Source organism: Lampetra planeri, chromosome 2, assembly GCF_965212315.1.
Source record: "Lampetra planeri chromosome 2, kcLamPlan1.2.h2, whole genome shotgun sequence".
NCBI classification, from domain to species: Eukaryota; Metazoa; Chordata; class Hyperoartia; order Petromyzontiformes; family Petromyzontidae; genus Lampetra; species Lampetra planeri.
The window spans coordinates 20,063,561-20,081,657 of NC_136108.1; the positions used below are offsets into that span (position 1 = coordinate 20,063,561).

The 18,097-nt window shown below is 42.5% G+C and overlaps 1 protein-coding gene across 2 annotated transcripts in view; it reads right to left on the bottom strand.

Annotated features, from left to right (window-relative positions):
• LOC144729536 (solute carrier family 26 member 10-like) overlaps positions 1-18,097 on the bottom strand; it is an 86,838-nt gene that overhangs the window by 16,016 nt on the left and 52,725 nt on the right. For both annotated transcript variants that reach the window (XM_078609867.1, XM_078609860.1), the window contains exons 13-14: positions 10,532-10,729; positions 991-1,069 (exon numbers count right to left, since the gene is read on the bottom strand). In XM_078609867.1, the coding sequence (XP_078465993.1) occupies positions 991-1,069; positions 10,532-10,729 (277 nt within the window). The remainder of the gene's footprint in view (positions 1-990; positions 1,070-10,531; positions 10,730-18,097) is intronic.

Genomic DNA, 18,097 nt, shown 5'->3' on the forward strand with positions numbered 1-18,097 from the left:
TGAATCACCCAATATGACAACCACTGTTGAGGGATTGTGGGTTATAGAAATTAAATAGTTACACGTTTCTTCCATTGCACATAACAACAATGTGCATGCACAAGAATAAACTTACAAAAGTAACGTGGAGAGAAAAAAAACCCTTCTGCGTTAGCCCTTTGACCTTCTTTAAACTAACAACTCAATATTTGACCCATAAGGATCAACGTTTAATTCGTGACAATGCAAACCAGTGGACTTGGTTGTTAATACAGTGCTGCAATATGAGGCCAGCACAGGATTAATTTGCCAAAGACACACTCGCTGACACATGTCATTAGCCGTAATAATGAGTGTGTGTTTAATGAAGAGCGTATGCCTATTTGAGAACTTTACTACAATGTTTACAATATGCAGATAAATGCTAAAATGTAATTTCTTTGCTTAATGGATCCCACCATTGCATATAAGTGACACAATGTACTAAGATTGTATTTTGAGGACAAGATAACTGTTTTAACAGGTTAAGTTAATGCACACTGCACAGGCGTATAAAGATGTTAATTTAATATGTTTTACTTTAGTCATTTACTACTAAAAAGGCAATTTGCATAAACGTCTCCAATAGCAATTTTCTTATGGTAATTTTTCTAACCTCCGTGAAAGAGCCATGCAAATTGCTGTGGATGAAATATTGATATGCATGGAAAATGCGCACTCTTCAAAAGTTCGTGAAACATTGCCAGTGGCGCAATATTTCGGCGAGAAGAAAATGTTTACTCGTTATTTTGCACGTTAGGACACAATTCAATTAAAATAACAATCACATTGTCGCTTAATGTTCGAAACAACTTACTTTACAGCAAATATCGATTTTCATTCGACAGTGAAATGCTGGCAGATGGAGGATACCGACTTTAGGATGGTACTATGCGAAATAGACTGTTTAAAAAAAAACTGTTTACAATCATTTGCGTTAAACTGCTGCCGGCTACCAAGAAATTTCCTTACCTTGGGGGCTTGTGCCCTCTGCAGTAAATGAGGGATTATTCATTGCAAAAGGTGAGTCTCCATCTCTTGGCGAGCAGTTCTGTTAAAATACACGTGAAAACAAATTGCAATAATTATACAGGATACATGTTATTGGAATTTAAATTCGTGTATTAAAAAAAACGAATATCCCCCGTGTAGCCTTAATGGTCTGTAGGGGCAAGTGCTTTAGTGAGCACGTATGAAGGCCGGAACAGCACACGAGGTGGTGGGTAATCATCACCACGCCCGGCCACCTTTGTCTCTCGAGTGGTGATGTTTACACATTGCACCATTTGGCTGTGAGCGGGCATCTAACTCGGGTCGCTGAGTTCCGTAGCACAGCATGCTAACCACTACACTACCGCTCCCCATTAAAAAAAAAAACACATATTTTAATTCCAACTGAAAATATTTTACAAATATCTAAACAAATAACTCAGCAAAACAAAAGTTTTGTAACATGCTTTTGTTTTAAAGGTTTGTAACATGCTTTAAGAAGGCACAGAACCTCAGAACCAGTGCCACACAAAAGTAAATTGCCAGTCCAGTATAAACACCATGTCAAAGATGATTTGTGCTGAATTACTTTGAACATGCAATCTGAGTGTAACTGCTGTAACTTTATGATAAATGTTTATAATCTATGTATATATATTCAGGACTTGTGTTCGTGAGAGATTGGACAACTGGATTTATGGCTTATGTTTGGAGGGTAGGGATGTGTCATGGCTGGCCTCCAATAGGTTATCCAAAGCGTCACAGGTTTTCCCTTCTCACATGAATGCCATCCCAGGATTGGAGTGAAATCGGGCCAATTCCACACACGAAGCATTAGCATGGCAGTTTAATGGTGATTCTGACCACCGACAATGTGTCAGAATCACGGTTATGGCTGCCTGATATTGGCGATGCAAAGCTAAGGTCAGGGTGCAATCGTAGGAAACAAATACAATTCCTGCAGGTATTCGGCTGGATCTAATCAGTAGAAGGGCCACTGTGTCTTCGTGCATCACCCAAACAAAATTGAGTCACGTCCTGATTGGTTGAGTGTAATTTTTTTTTCATGTAAAACGAAATCATTATTAAATAAAGCTGTTTTCAGGTAGTCCTCTACTTACGATGGAGATGCGTTACGACGACCCCATCGTAAGTCAAAAATATCGTAAGTCAAAGATGGCCTAGCCTACCCAGGTGTCTTAAAGAATGGCGATAATTTAGCAATCGTAAGATCGAAATATCGTAAGTCGGACCATCGTAACTCGGGGACTTCCTGTACATAGTCACCTAACACTGTCAACTATATATGCATATGTGGTGTCAAGCTCTTGTGTAGCTTCGTTGTGAGCAGTGTGGCCAAATCCACTGTTGTACTGTACTCCTTTGCTTCCACATCGATGATCGCTGACTTCACCGACCCACAACTCATCAGTTTGGTGAAGTGTGGAAAAATAACACTGTGTAACACATTTTTATTTATTACTGTTCCTGGGTAGTAAGTGTTATTTCCTAATTGCTTATGCCTCAAAAGTACAGAAAATAGCTATTATTCCCCACAAACTTTGCTTTTGTGACCAGGACAATGATATTTTGAAACTAACCTCATTTCCAGAACATTCGAGATAGATTCAGTGTCGAGTAAACTTGGAGTAACTTCTAGAACATTCTAGAACTTTCCAGTAATATAAATAGTAGTATAAATAAAAGGGCCTTAAGCGCACCAGTTCAATTTAGTTCCAGCTGCCTAAGTGGATACACATCTGCATTTTTCTGAGATGGCATCAAGAGGCTGCAAGCATCCGGCAGACGCATTTTGCTTTGTCTGCGGCCAATTTATCAAGACGAGTGAAGAAGTACTCTGTGGAAGCATCTGCTAAAATGTGTGAGGCCTACAAGGAATATTGCAGCATGCCTTTCAGGGATCAAGACAAACCCTGGGCACCTCATTTCACCTGCGAGCAATGTAAACAAACTCTGGAAGGTAAGATGGACAATTGTTGCTGGGAATTTTATGTTATAAAATTTGTTAAAATCTTGACTTAACGCTTTCGTGACTGCAGGAATTAATACTCTTTGGGTCTTTCGGTAAAGTCACGTAGATAGAAAAATAATCAAAAAAAACACGACGTTTCGATCGCAACACAAGAAATCGTCTTCAGATGAAAAAATACAGCAGGCAAACTGCTGCGGCAGGAGAAATATAGCGGGCGAGCTGCTGCAGCAAGAGGTTATATAGGATTGAGATGGGTACAACCCAAGGGTAAGTTGGCAGGAACTCACTGACCACTCAAGCAACTGCTACTTCTGCATGGTGGACCGTTCCAAACGTCAGACTGGCAAGCATGCACCTGCTATCACGTATCCGGACCTTCCTTCATCCATCGCCCCGGTGCCACACTGCCATGAGCTCCCCATACCCACTCCTCCGGAGAGAGAGCAGCCGTCTTTAGAAGAGAGCAGCAAGTCAGAGAGCAGCTGAGGAGAGAAACCCATACTACCCCAACCAAAAATACCTCAACGACTTGATCAAAGATCTTGGTCTCACCAAGTCCAATGCCGAGCTTTTGACGTCTAGGCTCAAGCAGTGGAACTTGTTAAATGAAAGTGTTCAATTCGCAGATCAGAGGAAGCGTCACCAACCTTTTTGCAGCTTCTTCACCCGTCAAGATGGGCTCTGCTTCTGCCACAATGTGACCAGTCTGTTCGAGGCAATCAGAATCGCCTGTAACCAGAATGAGTGGCGCCTCTTCATTGACAGCTCATCCAGGAGCCTCAAAGCCATGCTGCTTCATAATGGTAACAAGTACCCGTCTCTTCCCCTAGCTCACTCGATGCACCTCAAATAGAATTACAACAGCGTCAAGACCTTGCTGGACGCCTTGAAGTATGATGAGTACGGCTATGAGGTCACTCGGAGACTTCAAGATGGTGGAATTCCTGATGGGTCTCCAAGGCGGTTTTACCAAGTTCCCCTGCTATCTTTGCCTTTGCGACAGCAGGGACACCAAGGCACACTTCCACAGGCGGGACTGGCCACAGCAGACTTAGTTCTCTGTGGAGAGGAACAATGTCAAGTGGGAGCCACTGATGGACCCCCGGAAGGTGCTGATGCCACCACTGCACATCAAATTAGGCCTTATGAAACAATTTGTCAAAGCTATAGATAAGGAGTCGGCAGCCTTCAAGTACCTTCAAGACTTCTTCCCTAAGCTGTCTAAGGCAAAAGTCAAAACCGGAGTCTTCATCGGACCACAGAAAAAAAAAGATCCTGGAGTGCAATGAATTCCCCAAGAAGCTCACTACTAAGGAAAAAGCAGCTTGGAACAGCTTTGTCGCAGTGGTTCGTGGCTTCCTATGCAATCACAAGGTCGAAAACTATGTGGAGCTGGTTGAGACTGGTGAAGAACTATGGCACAATGGGCTGTAGGATGTCCCTCAAAGTCCATATCCTTGATGTTCATATTGATAAATTCAAGGAGAACATGGGAGCGTACTCAGAGGAGCAAGGCGAGCACTTCCACCAGGATATACTGGACGTTGAATGCTGCTTCCAAGGACAGTATAACGAGAACATGATGGGAGACTATATTTGGGGGCTGATTCGTGAAAGTGATTTACAGTATAATCGTAAATCTCGAAAAACTACTCGCTTCTAAATCTTTTGTAGTCATTTTTGTATTACTTTAGTAGAAATACATGTTAATCTTGATTCATATGTTGTTTTTTCTGACTTAATGTGAACGAAAATACACAAATTCGCCCGTTTTCTCATTAAAAATAGGTACATTTCAAAATATCACTGTCCTGGTCACAAAAGCAAAGTTTGTGGAGAATAACAGACATTTTCTATGCTTTTTAGGCATAAGCAATTACGAAATGACACTTACTACCCAGGAACAAAAATTATGTTACATAGTGTAATCTGGCACGCATCACACGTGGCTTGCGGAGGCTCTCAGCCAACAGAGTATTGACAGTAAGGGATGCGTATATACAGCGACCATGCAAACATGTGTTAAAGAAGACCCAGAGCACGTGGTAGCGAACAGGCTAATGATCGCTCCACCTTTTTCAAGTGCAAAGGTCGGAAGGATAAATTGAGCCTCAGGGCAAAGCATACGCGTAAACTTGGCATTTATTTATTTTCTAATCATAAATATGTATACATGTACTATTCTATTTCAATTACGATGTTTAAACACGGGCGGTGACCAGGGCCAGATTAAGATTTTGTAGGCCCCTGGGCTACAGGTATTGTGAGGCCCTCAGTAATTTTTCAAAAGGAAAAAAAATATGTTTACAAGGCTAACAACTAATTAAATGCAGCATTCACAAATTAAATAACTTTTAACTTGAATCTCTAGAGGCCCTCCAGCTGGCGGAGGCCCCTGGGCTGCAGCCCCTAAAGCCCCCATGCCTTGATCCGGACCTGGCGGTGACGTGGCCCAGCAGTAGCGCATTTGCCACTTGTTGCTTAGAGGTCCACAGTTCAAATCCAGTGGCTGGCCTTATTATTACGTTGGTATTTAATAGACACGATAAAAAAACACGCAATGAAAATTACTAAATTGGGATTATACACAGCAATTATAACCCCCTAGAGGTAGGCGAATTCCCCAGGTCACCCTTGCAAGTGAGACGATTCCTGGTCTCTTGGGTTCTCACCTGGTTAAACAATATATATAAACGTGGCACTTGTTGTTTTAAACTTGGAATCTTTTTTTTTAAATACATGCCCCAGGCAGAATTCAATTCTGGGACCTTTACATTTGAACAGGGGCCATTGAGCCCTCTTCGCATAGACAGCTGGTGGGTAAAATTCATGGTGGGGCTATGCTGGCGACAGCAAACGGGAAGAGAGGGAGTTATAAACATGGATGAGATAAACAAGACGGGACTACTGAGAGACAAAACAATCCAGACAAAGCAGGCCAGACAGACAAAACAAACGAAGCAGACAAAACAAATGAGCCAGAATGCACCCAAGAAGACTTCCATCGTGGAGATGGAGTGACAAAATCAGCTCGCGTGCAGGTGCTAGGTAGATTGTCACATAGCAAGACCTGTAGTGATGGCGATGGTTTATGGAGGCCTTCATGCAGCAGTGGATTAATCATGGCTGATGATAAAAATGTCAATACAAGGTGCAGCTCTCTGTTTGTTCCCATAAAAATGTACCACGTGATGATTGATGAGCACCATGCAGATCGTTATGCTCATTACTATAGGCATACTTAAGCAATTGTCAAAAACTCGATAGTCGCTTTCCAACTCAATTGTTCATTCAAAGTCATAGATTGGAAAATTGAGTCCAGTTTAAGTACTGTACTGCATGTATGTTGAACTACGTACGGTGCAAAAGAAGTCCAACATACCGTGTAGTACTTAAACAGGACTCGATTATCCAATCTATGACTTAGAATGACCAATCGAATTGGAAAGCAACTTTCTCGAGTTATTCACAATAGCCTAGTGCGAGGGGATTTCCGTGTTGCTTATGGTGGGCCATGTGGAATGCCTCAAGATGGCCCCTGAAGTTTGGCTCGTGACGTCTCCTTGCAAGCGCCCCTCGGCCACGTTTTCCTCCCATGGCTGCCTCTGTGTGTGGTGGGGGGGGAGTTTAATCGGCCAATCGCATCGTCGCCCCGCACGATTCGATTCCTCTCGCATTGATTGTCCTTGAATTAATTCTAACTCAATTGTCAAGCCGAAGTGTCTTAAATTAGTCACTTTTAAACAAAAAAGTTTTTAGGATTTTATCTTTTACTTTTTTATTTAAAGAGAGATTTTCAAAAAATGGAAAACCCCACACGCTTTTAGGTGGGAAGCCGCCCCAACGTCCCATACAGAATCAGCTGACACTACCTCTAACACTGCATCAGCAATGGCTTTCAGGGAATATGTATAATGTGGATATACAGTACTGAAAAACAAGAAATAAGTCTCAGTAAAATAGGCCACCATGTTCTAGTAGTATTCTAAGAGGATGCCAAAAATATACACAATATGCTGTAATGGATCAAGGCTGAATGCTTCAATATCGACGTTTATAATATAAAATAACAAAACTCATTCCTCTTCCATGTGTCAGCTAGAGGCTATAGATGAGGTATTTTTCCAGTAATATGGCCACTTGCTATGAAAGAAAAAAGAGTATTCTTTGGCTTCATGGTTTAACAATCTCATCTGCCCATCTAATGGTGAGACAACTTCTAAGATGCTTTAAAAAAAAGTACTACTGGCTCTTGGTTAAAACAAAAATATCTGATGTATTTTCTTGAACGCAAATTAATACTATAATGAACATAAAAAAAGAAATTGCAATCAGCAGCTGATCAGCAAGCACACTAGGCACTATTATTTCTGCTGACGATAACTTAATTAATGCTAAATGCCCGTTAGAAAATTTAATTAAATATTTTTCATATAAACACCCATGCAATTAGTTGACGCTTATTTAAGTGGTAATGTTTTCACAAGATATGGCATAAAAAGGAAATATATAAATGTGTAGTGGATCAGGAACAAGAGGAGAACGTAGGTGAGGCAACACAATATGTATTTACTACACTGAGTACAAGGTCCCTAACACAAAGAGGTAACGGCCCCTTCCACCCGATACCTTCCTAAGGAGGTATGGCCTCCGGGCTACATTGCCTGCTAACACTGGGACCATGCTAGCTCTGAGCCCTCCAGCTAGGGGCCCTAGGGGAGGCCACGCTGACCCGGCCGTCCCAAGGTCTCCGGGTCTTGACCACTGGCCTCACTGAGCTCCGGCCCTTAGAAGGAGAGCGGAGCTTGGGGTCCAGGGTCCTATCTTCAGCTCCGTCTTCGGTCTTCAGCTTGAAGATGACTGAGCAGGACCCTTCAGAGGTCCGACTTATATAAAGGTCCGTGGCTTGCTCCGCCTTAGCCACGCCTCCCTTCCAGAACCTTCTGGAAGGTGACATCATGCCCCTATCCCCCATCCCGGGGTTTTGGGATTTGTGTCCCAGGATCCGTCTTTCAAGGGATTGGCGTTGGCCCTTTGGGCCATTATCTTTTACACGGGCGTGGCCCCGCTTCCGCCCCCTGTTGACGAGAAGGGGGAGCTACCCGTTAACAGCATGGAGAGTGCCGATTAATACCCCTACAAATGCATAGATTTTGCCAAATTCCTGGGGAAAAAATAGTTCCTGTTCTTTAAAAAAGTCATGCATATTTGTTGACTTGGTGACTTTTAGTTTACGATTGGTCTTTAAAAAAATTAAGAGCGGCATTGAATTCTGTTATGGCTCTACTTTGTAAATATTTTTTAACAATTAGTTTGCAAAATGAACGATCTTTCGGAATGAACTCTAATTAGAATGCCAATTCTATTCTACTTACGAGTACTCTCGACTCTATAGTTATGGAACACCTAAGCCAGCTTTTGGAAACCGCACCGCTTGCGTGCATGCCATCATAAACAAGTGGAGCCCGTTCTGTTAACCCACTGGTGGATATGAGTCTCCCCATGACGATCGTGGGGGTTAAATGATCACACTTCACTGCGCTGGTCAGTGCGGGTTGGTGAAGGTAAGAAGCACAGTTAGATCAGGAACATATAAGTACAGAACAACAATGGATGTGGGGTTGCACTGCCCGCTATTGTGCAATTGTGTTGCCCCACAGCTACCGATGCCAAGCTGTTTGTGCATGACGGTCACCTATCCAAGCAATAGTCCAGGCTCAACTCTGCTTAGCTTATGAAAAGCCATAGGCCACCAAGCCATCACTCCTTTATAATTTCTTTGGAAGTCCCTCCTCTCATCCCTCATTCGTTCTACTCCAGACACACAAAAGTCTCCACTCGCCTGCCCGTACCTCCCCTCAGTGTGGTATGTGCACCCAAAGGCGCTGACCCTATGTCCTTCCTCTAGATCACCCCCACTCAATTTGCAATGTCTCCTCTCACCCCTGACCATCTGGCATGTCTACGCACGCACCCCTTTTAAACAATGACCCGTACCCTTAACCAGCCTCAACCTTTTTACCCTTACCCTCTCGATCAAGCCGATCTCTCCTCTCCAGAGAGCAGGTGGATATGGCTTCTCTCAAATTTACAGAGAAGATGGGATTGTGAAGAAGCGAGCGAGCAAGCATGCGCAAAGAAAATTACTGCATATTTTTTTAAAGAATAAAAAAATCAGGACAAAGCATTTAAGTACCGCGTTATTTTCTTACGCATTGTGCAAAATAATAGTTTTTGCACCTGTGCCGGGGGAAAAGGAAACTTTCCATCTGTTCCACTGCCAATTTTAAATGCGTTTTGCATTTTCCTTGGTGGAAAAAAAATCCTCTGCCGTTAGAATACACAGATGTTGATTGGCATTCAAAAACAGAGATTGCATGGATCTGGTTTCCAATCACATTATTGTAATACGCACATGTTTTCAAGTGGAAACTGGGGGCCCTGTGTGATTTTTTTTGGAATAGCATTCAACAGCAGTGGCAATAATGGCGGGGGGGGGGGGGGTTGGAGGGGGTTACCGCTGAATGTGCACGAGTGTCGTTGCAAATAATAATAATTAATTTCATGCAATTTTTAATAACTGGAAGTTTGTTGGAAATGTTTAATTATGCTTAGAATATGCACATGGCGTTGGGTATTGCCCGACTAACATCTGGGTTACTGGAGATGCATACCTAATGCCTTTGTAACTATAGAGACAGTTTATTGTGTGTCTTCCAGGATATCTCCATAATACTCATTGGCCCTTTTGGATAATAATTGAAAAAAAGAAATCGGTTTTAATTGTTCGCTTGCAGCCTACATATATATCATCATGCAATATTAATATTCAACTCGGTTTGATTATTAAATCCACTCTTGACTGCACGTACTTTTATGCAACAAACGAATTTAAAGATGTATTGATATTGTTTCAGTGCCTCTGCTTCGATGAAATTGGGGAATAATCGAATTAGCCATTCCAGTTACTGTATTATGTTGGAAAAAATATTACAGAAAATAAAATAAATAATATATCTCCCTCTTTGAAATCCTTAACTGACTGAAAATGCTCCTGTGTTCATGGTGAATGCCGCTCTGGTAAATTTATTATAAATGTTATTGGATAGGATTACAGATGCTCCAATGCTTCGTAAGATAAGGAATTTTACATTGCGTCGAAAGTGTTGTCAAAATGTAAAAGTGTGTTTCAGAGGGTTCGACACAATTGCTGTAAACTAACGGAAATACTGTTTTTGTGAAATGTCAGCAGAGCTTTTGCCTACAACAATTCTGAGCACAGCTTTCGTCTGATCTAAACATTAGCATCCTCCACATTCCAGTGAGAAGTAGTGGGTAAGCTCCTTGGAAGCGTATTCATCTGCGAGCTGCTTCGAAGCAGATTCACCAACATTTTTTTTATTGCATTTGGTGGTGCGTTCGTCGTAAGATCAGAGTTTGGATTCCGCCTCAGCGTATCTCTGCATATTCCAGGAGGCGATGTTCGGACCTGCGTCCAACAGGTCGTCGCAGAAAGGGGCCTGAACCCACCTGAGCAGAGGGCGCTGAGCCCACCTGACGGCCACTGCCCATGACGTTGGCCCTCTTCTTGGCCTTTTCTCGTGCCGCCTTCTCCAGGCCTGGGTCCAACCCCACGAGCGAGAAAACCTGCGTCTTGAAGTGGTCGTGGTTTCCGTAGTACAGAGAGGAACTGTAGACGATCACCTTCACCCCTGCAATCTCTTCGCACTGCAGAAAAATTATAGAACGCATCACTTTAATTACAACTCGCACAGAAATGTCATTGCAGGCAATTGCATTTCAATAGCTTCCTTCCCACTAATACACAACACGTGACGAAGCGCCTAATAAAAAACATGCATATAAATGAGATCACTCTGACATTCATATCGCTAGGAATTGCAGGCAGTGCTCACGCTCTACAAATGGTTAGTCCGCAGAAAATCCAATCAAAAGCTTTGCTCTCACACGGGTGATCCAGTCAAGTTTACCTCTCTCTTGCCGCTATTGCTCATCATCACTCTGCACCCTCCCTAGGCCTCCTCCACTGGTTCTTCCATGGCCATTGCTCTTCTGCATTCTGTCCCATTATACCACTCACCCACCAATCTGCTCATGCCGTTTGACTTCATCTCTCCGTATGAATATGTCCTTGCCAACCTTCAAATGAACTGCCTCCTTCAAACTCCGTGCTATTAAACTTTGGAACTCATTACCCTTATCTGTCTTCCCGCCCCATGACAACCTGGAAGCATTTTACTATCAATCGCTTGCCGCTCATGGATCCGCATTGCTGATATGTATTAAAGTTGCTAACAAATGGTTACACTCAATATGAAAAAAAACATCGCCATCCAAGGGCATTTGAAACTTTTTATTGTACATGGGAAAATATATATTTTGGATTACAGGAAAAACACATCGACACACGTAAACAAACTTCATACAGCCCACGGTAGAACTTTCTCTTCAGCGCAACTCACAACCTGCTGTCTACACCGAGGACCAGGAGCGTCAATGCCAGGCACCTGCTTCTCCATGGCAGCTCCCTCCACCATTTGGAACGCCATCCCACCGTACATTAGCAGCAGCAGCAGCGTTAAATCTGCACTGACTTTTAAGACACGCTTAAAGGCCCCACACCTCTATCGCTTGGCTTTTGAGTGACACTGAGCCTGGCTCTGCGCATCAGTCACGGTCATTCATGTCCCTGAAATATCGCGCGCATTACAAATAGCACTTATCATTTGTAATCAAGTTTGCTGGGTTAGATAGCGTAAATGTAAATGTCGGACACCCACCTCCATCCGGCACAGCCAATTAGTAACGTTTGTCACGTGAGCAAAACATGCCAATTAGTTAATACTTCAGCAGAACGATGTGTTGGACAGAAAAAACCCACATTTACAATTCGAGTACGATGTTTCGCTGATGAGTACATCATTGGTCGCTAAAGCCTAAGTATTAAATTGACGAGCACGTATCGTCATCACTAAATAATCGTCCGTGAGCTAGAGTTTTAGTCCCAATTAATTTAATTGGCAAATAATTGGGAATTCTTTGAAAATCCACTCATTTCCAGTGGTTATCACACTGTTGGTTGCCATAACAAAAAATTGGAACGGCTAAGGTTTATGCCACCTCAGGTGGTACCGACGAGGGAGAAGACTGGTCCGGGCTAACGGACTGCGTGTAGCGATGCGTGAATGGGCTTGGTGGTTAGCTGGCATGGTGCTCAGCGCCTACCTCCTTGTTACATTTTAATTCCCGCAGCTGTTTGCACCCCCCGCCCCTCCCAGGGAAGGGTGCCACTTGTAACAGAGTAAACGGTAAAAACCACGTGACATCACTCGTAAAAAAAGGATATGTGTTCCAATTTCAATGACGGCTTTAGAAAAATATCCATGAACGTGTTTAACAAAAATATAACAACTGTCACTCGCTTGTTTACCCAGGTCTCCCTTATGAAGTGAGGTGTCTCGATGACCTCTCACCTGTTTAGATAAAAGATATGTAATTAAATCCTCACACGGCTGTGTATGGCCTTTTTTCCAATCTGCTGCTGTTCAAAAGCATCAACATTATTCAGCATCAGGGGTCCAGCAGGGTCGTGTGCCTGTGTTAAGAGCCATTATGGAGGCGTAGAGTGGAAGGCTGAAAGAGACTCCCAATCCATCCAATACTTTTGCCTTGTTCTGTTCATGTAAAAGCAAGTGAAATGAAAGTTTGAGTTGGCTGCTCATGGAATTATCTGAGCCAGCAGATGTTTTAATCGCAACATTACAGTATCGAGAGAGTAAACTAAGTGTGCAGCTGGTTATGTATGAAGGCAGAATTTTTGTTCCACTTATTTAGCTTAGCCCCAGCAGGCAGACTGCAAGTTTTCTCAGGTTAAGTAACAGCTGTTGCTTTCAGAGCCCTTGTTTGCACAACAGCAGAGTTCACACTCAAGTTCAATTTTTGTTCATTCGGTGTTCATTCGTTGCCGCCTCATTTATGCTTTCATGAAAATATACCACGGTAATATGATACCGTGACATGTTTATTTTAACATTTAGCATTGTTTTCGTCTAATTTTGGTTGATATCTTGAGTGAACCAGCATCTCTTGCCAGTTAAATATATACTCATTCGGATGATCGGTTTAATTTAAGAATTATCATCTCAAACCCCCATATTTATCCTTAGAATGAAAGTCACCAAGCAGAAAACCGTTTAATGTCAGCCTTGAGGAGATATTTTTTAATGAAGAAGGCACTATCACCCAAATCCTTCATATCACATTAATTAAAACATCGCATATGATGTTCATTCTTAATGTGCACACGTCTGTTACTAAGCAGTGAGCATTTCTATTATAATACACTTGTGATGTCTTAATGCCACTTAATAGAATTGAACACTAATGGGTTAACATTTGCCCCCTATAATTATGACATTCAATGACTTGATTTTTTTCGCAGAGACAAAAAAACGATTGCTTTTTGTTAAACCGACTCGTTATAATCAGCATATTGAATGCATTACAATGAATGATGAATATTGACAACTAACATTTGGCCGTAATAGAACACATCCCCATTGGAATGGACACATCATTAACATACACCAAATTATTAGCTCGTATTTTTGGGATATATGTTCAGTGGCTTTCAATAGTATGCACAATACTCTAACAGAGGACCTATATAACAGAGCTATATTAACATATGTTGAACTGTCTTATCATTTAACAACTATACAATGCACATAGTCAGTACAATCAGAAACAGCTCTGTGGGCCTAACCTCCACATCAGAGTTTAGATCAGTGGTTCTTAAACCTTTACTACAACCGTAAAAAAATGTATGTTAATGAATAGCAACACACAGAGTAAGTGCCCCTTAGCAAGATAACAACCTTGGCGGTGGACCACCAGGCTAACTGCACTAATTACACTGTAACTGCTACAACGGATTGGACCACAGCTTGGGTCCAGGTCCTCGTGTTGGTGACTGTAGGACATAGAACGTAGATGTCTTAAGGATAAACAACAGCAGCCGGTCCCTCTCGGGGACCCGGCTTATATCCTCTGCGGCGTGGCTGGCTCCGCCCTTAGCCACGACCACCTTCTAGAATCCTCGAGCAGGATCTCGCCCCTGACACGTGACCACCCCTAGCCCCCACTTGGGGGCCCTGTGTAGACTTAACCGGTCACGTGTCCTTCAGGGTTAACCAGAGTGCCACGGCCCTTAGTAACCCATTCCCGTGGCCAGCACTCTCACACCCTATCCTGTAGGGGTCGGCACTTCACGCAGAGCGTGGTGCCATCCAGCACTGCCAGTCAGCACTCACCGAGCCCCTCTAGGGCCGGTACTGCACCCACATCCTCGTGGTGTCCGCGATGTTAATACATCGCACACAATGCCTCTCTAGGGCCAGCATTACACAGTGACATCCGCGACATCACTACAAATACATACGTTTTATGAAACAAAGTATTTGCACTTACGTGCCCGTGCTTAATTTGCGTTTCTATTATTTACCTTCTAAAACAATGTGGCATGTCTCGCACCCCAGAAATGGCATTTCGCACTCTCAGGGGGTGCGTGCCCCCCAGGTGAAGAACTACTGGTTTAGAGACACCACATCAAATCCTGACATCAAAGCACATGGTCCTACTTGAAATAAAATATGGATATTATTTCTATCGAGTGTATTAAACTCTCACAATCGCACAAATTAAATATCTCCCTGCTAACATGCGCAATGCATGCATTCGACATTTCCACGGCAGGTGCCATACCATTCACGAGATAGCAACCGCAGACTATAAAGAGGTGGTTATTTTGATTGACTTCGACAAGACGATGAGGGTGAGTTAGGTACCAAGTGAGAATTTAACTTGTAACGTTCTAATCATGAGCCAACAAGTACAGGACTCCAACCATGGAGTTACTCTGCTGAATTTGATAAGCTCTGCCCAATAGCTAATGGCTGTACATGTTTAAATTATTAGACAGTAGAAATAAGTACAAATTTAATGCAACTGCTTACATGTGTTTATTTTCCCCACAATCGCTCCATTATTACCATTAAAGCATGCACTTTTCATATACCTAATTAATGACAATACATTTGATTGTAATTACAGTCATGTAAAAATCTTCATGCATTTATAATTTTATTGGGTACACCATTGTATACTTCAGAAAGATTATTTGAAGCAAACACAACATAAGCCGGCTCATATGAATGTTCCATTATAATTGCTCACATTTATTTGTTTTATTACACATGTAGTGAGTCCAACTGAGTCGCAGACGTTATCTTAGGAGCAACACTATTTATTTACACATCGGTACGTAACATAACACAATCTACACTCGGGTCTCAAATGCCCATCTAACCACGCTACGACAGAACTAGACACGGTTCGCTATCCCAGTCCGGACCACAAGCTGGGTCCCAGACCACGTGGCTAGAGGCTTCTTCTCCCCGACGTGGATCTTCGTAACACCAGCACACGAAGATCCTCGAGCTCCTCACGGGGCCCTCGTTATATGCCCCCAGGCTGGGGCTGGCTCCGCCCTTCGCCCCGCCCACCTTCCAGGTCTCTCGAGCTCCTTCTCGAAGGTTCCCGAGAGCTCTTTTGGACCACGTGACCGCCCTGTGGCCCCCGTCTACCGGTGGCCCCCCTCCAATATCATCCGGTCACGTTACAGCTGGTCAACCAGCGTATCATGCCCCAAGGTAACCCTGGCTGGCTGACGCTCCCTCTCGCTCCCTCACCGGGAGCCCACACCGCCCACTCCTCACGGTGCCTCCGCGCTGACCAGCGCTCACCCAAGCCCCGCAAGGGCTGGTACTACATCCCGCAACCCGGGCTGCCCATAATGACAACACATTACCCGCCGTGGCTTCGTAAGCCTCATGCACCATACAGTGACAAGTACAGTCGCTACACGTAGGTACAATTGGATGAAAACAGCAAATATCATCATGGCTTTTCAAAGTTGGTCCCTTTACCATCTGTACAGTGTGAAAACTATTTTATAATACGATAAAGCTGCCTGTAAGGTGATGAGTTTATCAGTAACTATTTAATCAACGATTTTGACATAAATGAATAACCAAACTGAGATCCATGAAAGAGAACTTATTTTAAATGGTATACAATATTTTAATTAATATGTCAGAAGTTTGCCTCAAATATATTTTTGCACGTTTAATTATGCAAAACGCATACATGTTTGTGAATTATTCAATATGTATACATATGAAAATGTTGTATGTCTTGCCTCACGGCAGATGTGGAGCGTACGTTCACAGAAAGTTCCTGTTTTTATGCTAATTTTAGTCACGTGACCAGGAAGTGACGATTTTAGATTTTCAGTGAACCACGCTGGCTTCTGCCATCTTACTGATAATTCAAGATGGCGGCACGCATCGCATCTCAGTGAGACCACAGCCACACTTGTCCATTGTGGGAGCTTAAGAAGCATTGTCTGTAAGTTGTTTATATTCCTATAATATTGGCAATGCTGTTGTAATGTTGGAATGACCGTTATAGTGATGTAAATGCCTTTATGGTGCCGTTAAGTTGTTGTAGTAAATACGAGGGCTAGTTAGTAACGAAGATTGCGACTTTCTTTATTGTGGATGTTACTTGTGATTTAGTAGGTCGAGTCAGACTTGTGCCTATGTTGCGATCCTGAGAGTAAAGATGACGAAGTATCTCATCCACAGTTTAGTGTTATGTGTAATGCTTTACATTTGGGGTGCAGTGGAATGAATACACGATGTGCCTGTATGCAACGGACCGGCTTGTGCTTTTGTCTAGTTGTTCAGTGGTAATGTAGGGGCCTGGTCAGTCCAGGATATATTGTTATCTAAGACAATGTTCTGATGCTGTGGTGTTCATTGTGTTGGTGTTTCCGGATTATAACAGATGCTGTATCTGTGTTTTCTCACCAGTTTTACCTTGTTACAATCAATAAATGACGATTGGAGTTGGACGTTCATCCTGGCTCCGAGGGTTTATTGAATGCAAGGTTATCTACTCGACTAGCGGTGCAACGCAGCGCACAGCGAGGCCGAGATATTGTATATCATGGCTAAATGACCTATATTATTTATTACATTGGACGTACACATTCCAGTTGTTGTACAATTATATACTATTCACTTCTGAAACAACTCTAAAATTCCTCACTATGATACAATAGCCTTTCTCTAGTGCCGCATCATATTGAATTAACGCCGCTGTGCATTTGTCAACTGCGGTGACACGCCAGACGAGATTCAGCCCGTGTCACGGTCTCTTGGTAGTGGCTCAATGTTAAACAAAATGGGTTTTCAGGCTTCGCAGACCTCTTTCCATTGGGATGCGATGATAATTATTTCAAGGATTAGACTCCCAGCGTCTTCGATCACCCTCTGCTCCATATTTCACACATAAAATGAGCAACCATCCCAAGTTTTTTTCCTTCTTTTCCGGCAGGTGCATTAATGAGCCAATGTCACCCCCTACTACAATACGCAGTGGTTTTTTTTCCCTGGCTGTATTAGAGGGAAATAGGTGATGCATACGATGTAAAAAAATATTTTTAAAAAACGAATTACAACTATTCCATTATCATGCACGAGGAGGTCGCAGTTGTAATATATGTTCAGGGGCATTTATCAAGGATTTTTTTTATAATAATTGTAATCAGGCTTTAAAATAAGCGAGGTGGCAGATGGAAGAAAATTGCCAGTTTTGCTATAAATTGATTTATCTTCCAATTTTTATATGGTAAATCATGAAGTGCTACTTAAGGGAAAATTGTGTTACATTAAAAAAAAATATTCTTTCAGCTGTAGCTTTCCAAAAGGATGTAACTATGATTGTAATGTTAGATTCACATGAGACCAGATGTAATAGGGTTCATATGCAATGGGGATCGATGCAAACCCAGTATTACAGTATTTTCTTTTAATGTTTTCAATCTATTAGAGTTATGATTACTTTAATGAATATGATTTCCAGTGTTAATTGACACAGTTTTTATATACATATTTCAATAGATAAAAACTGATTAATTGATTAATTCCAATAACTCTTTCACTAAAACAT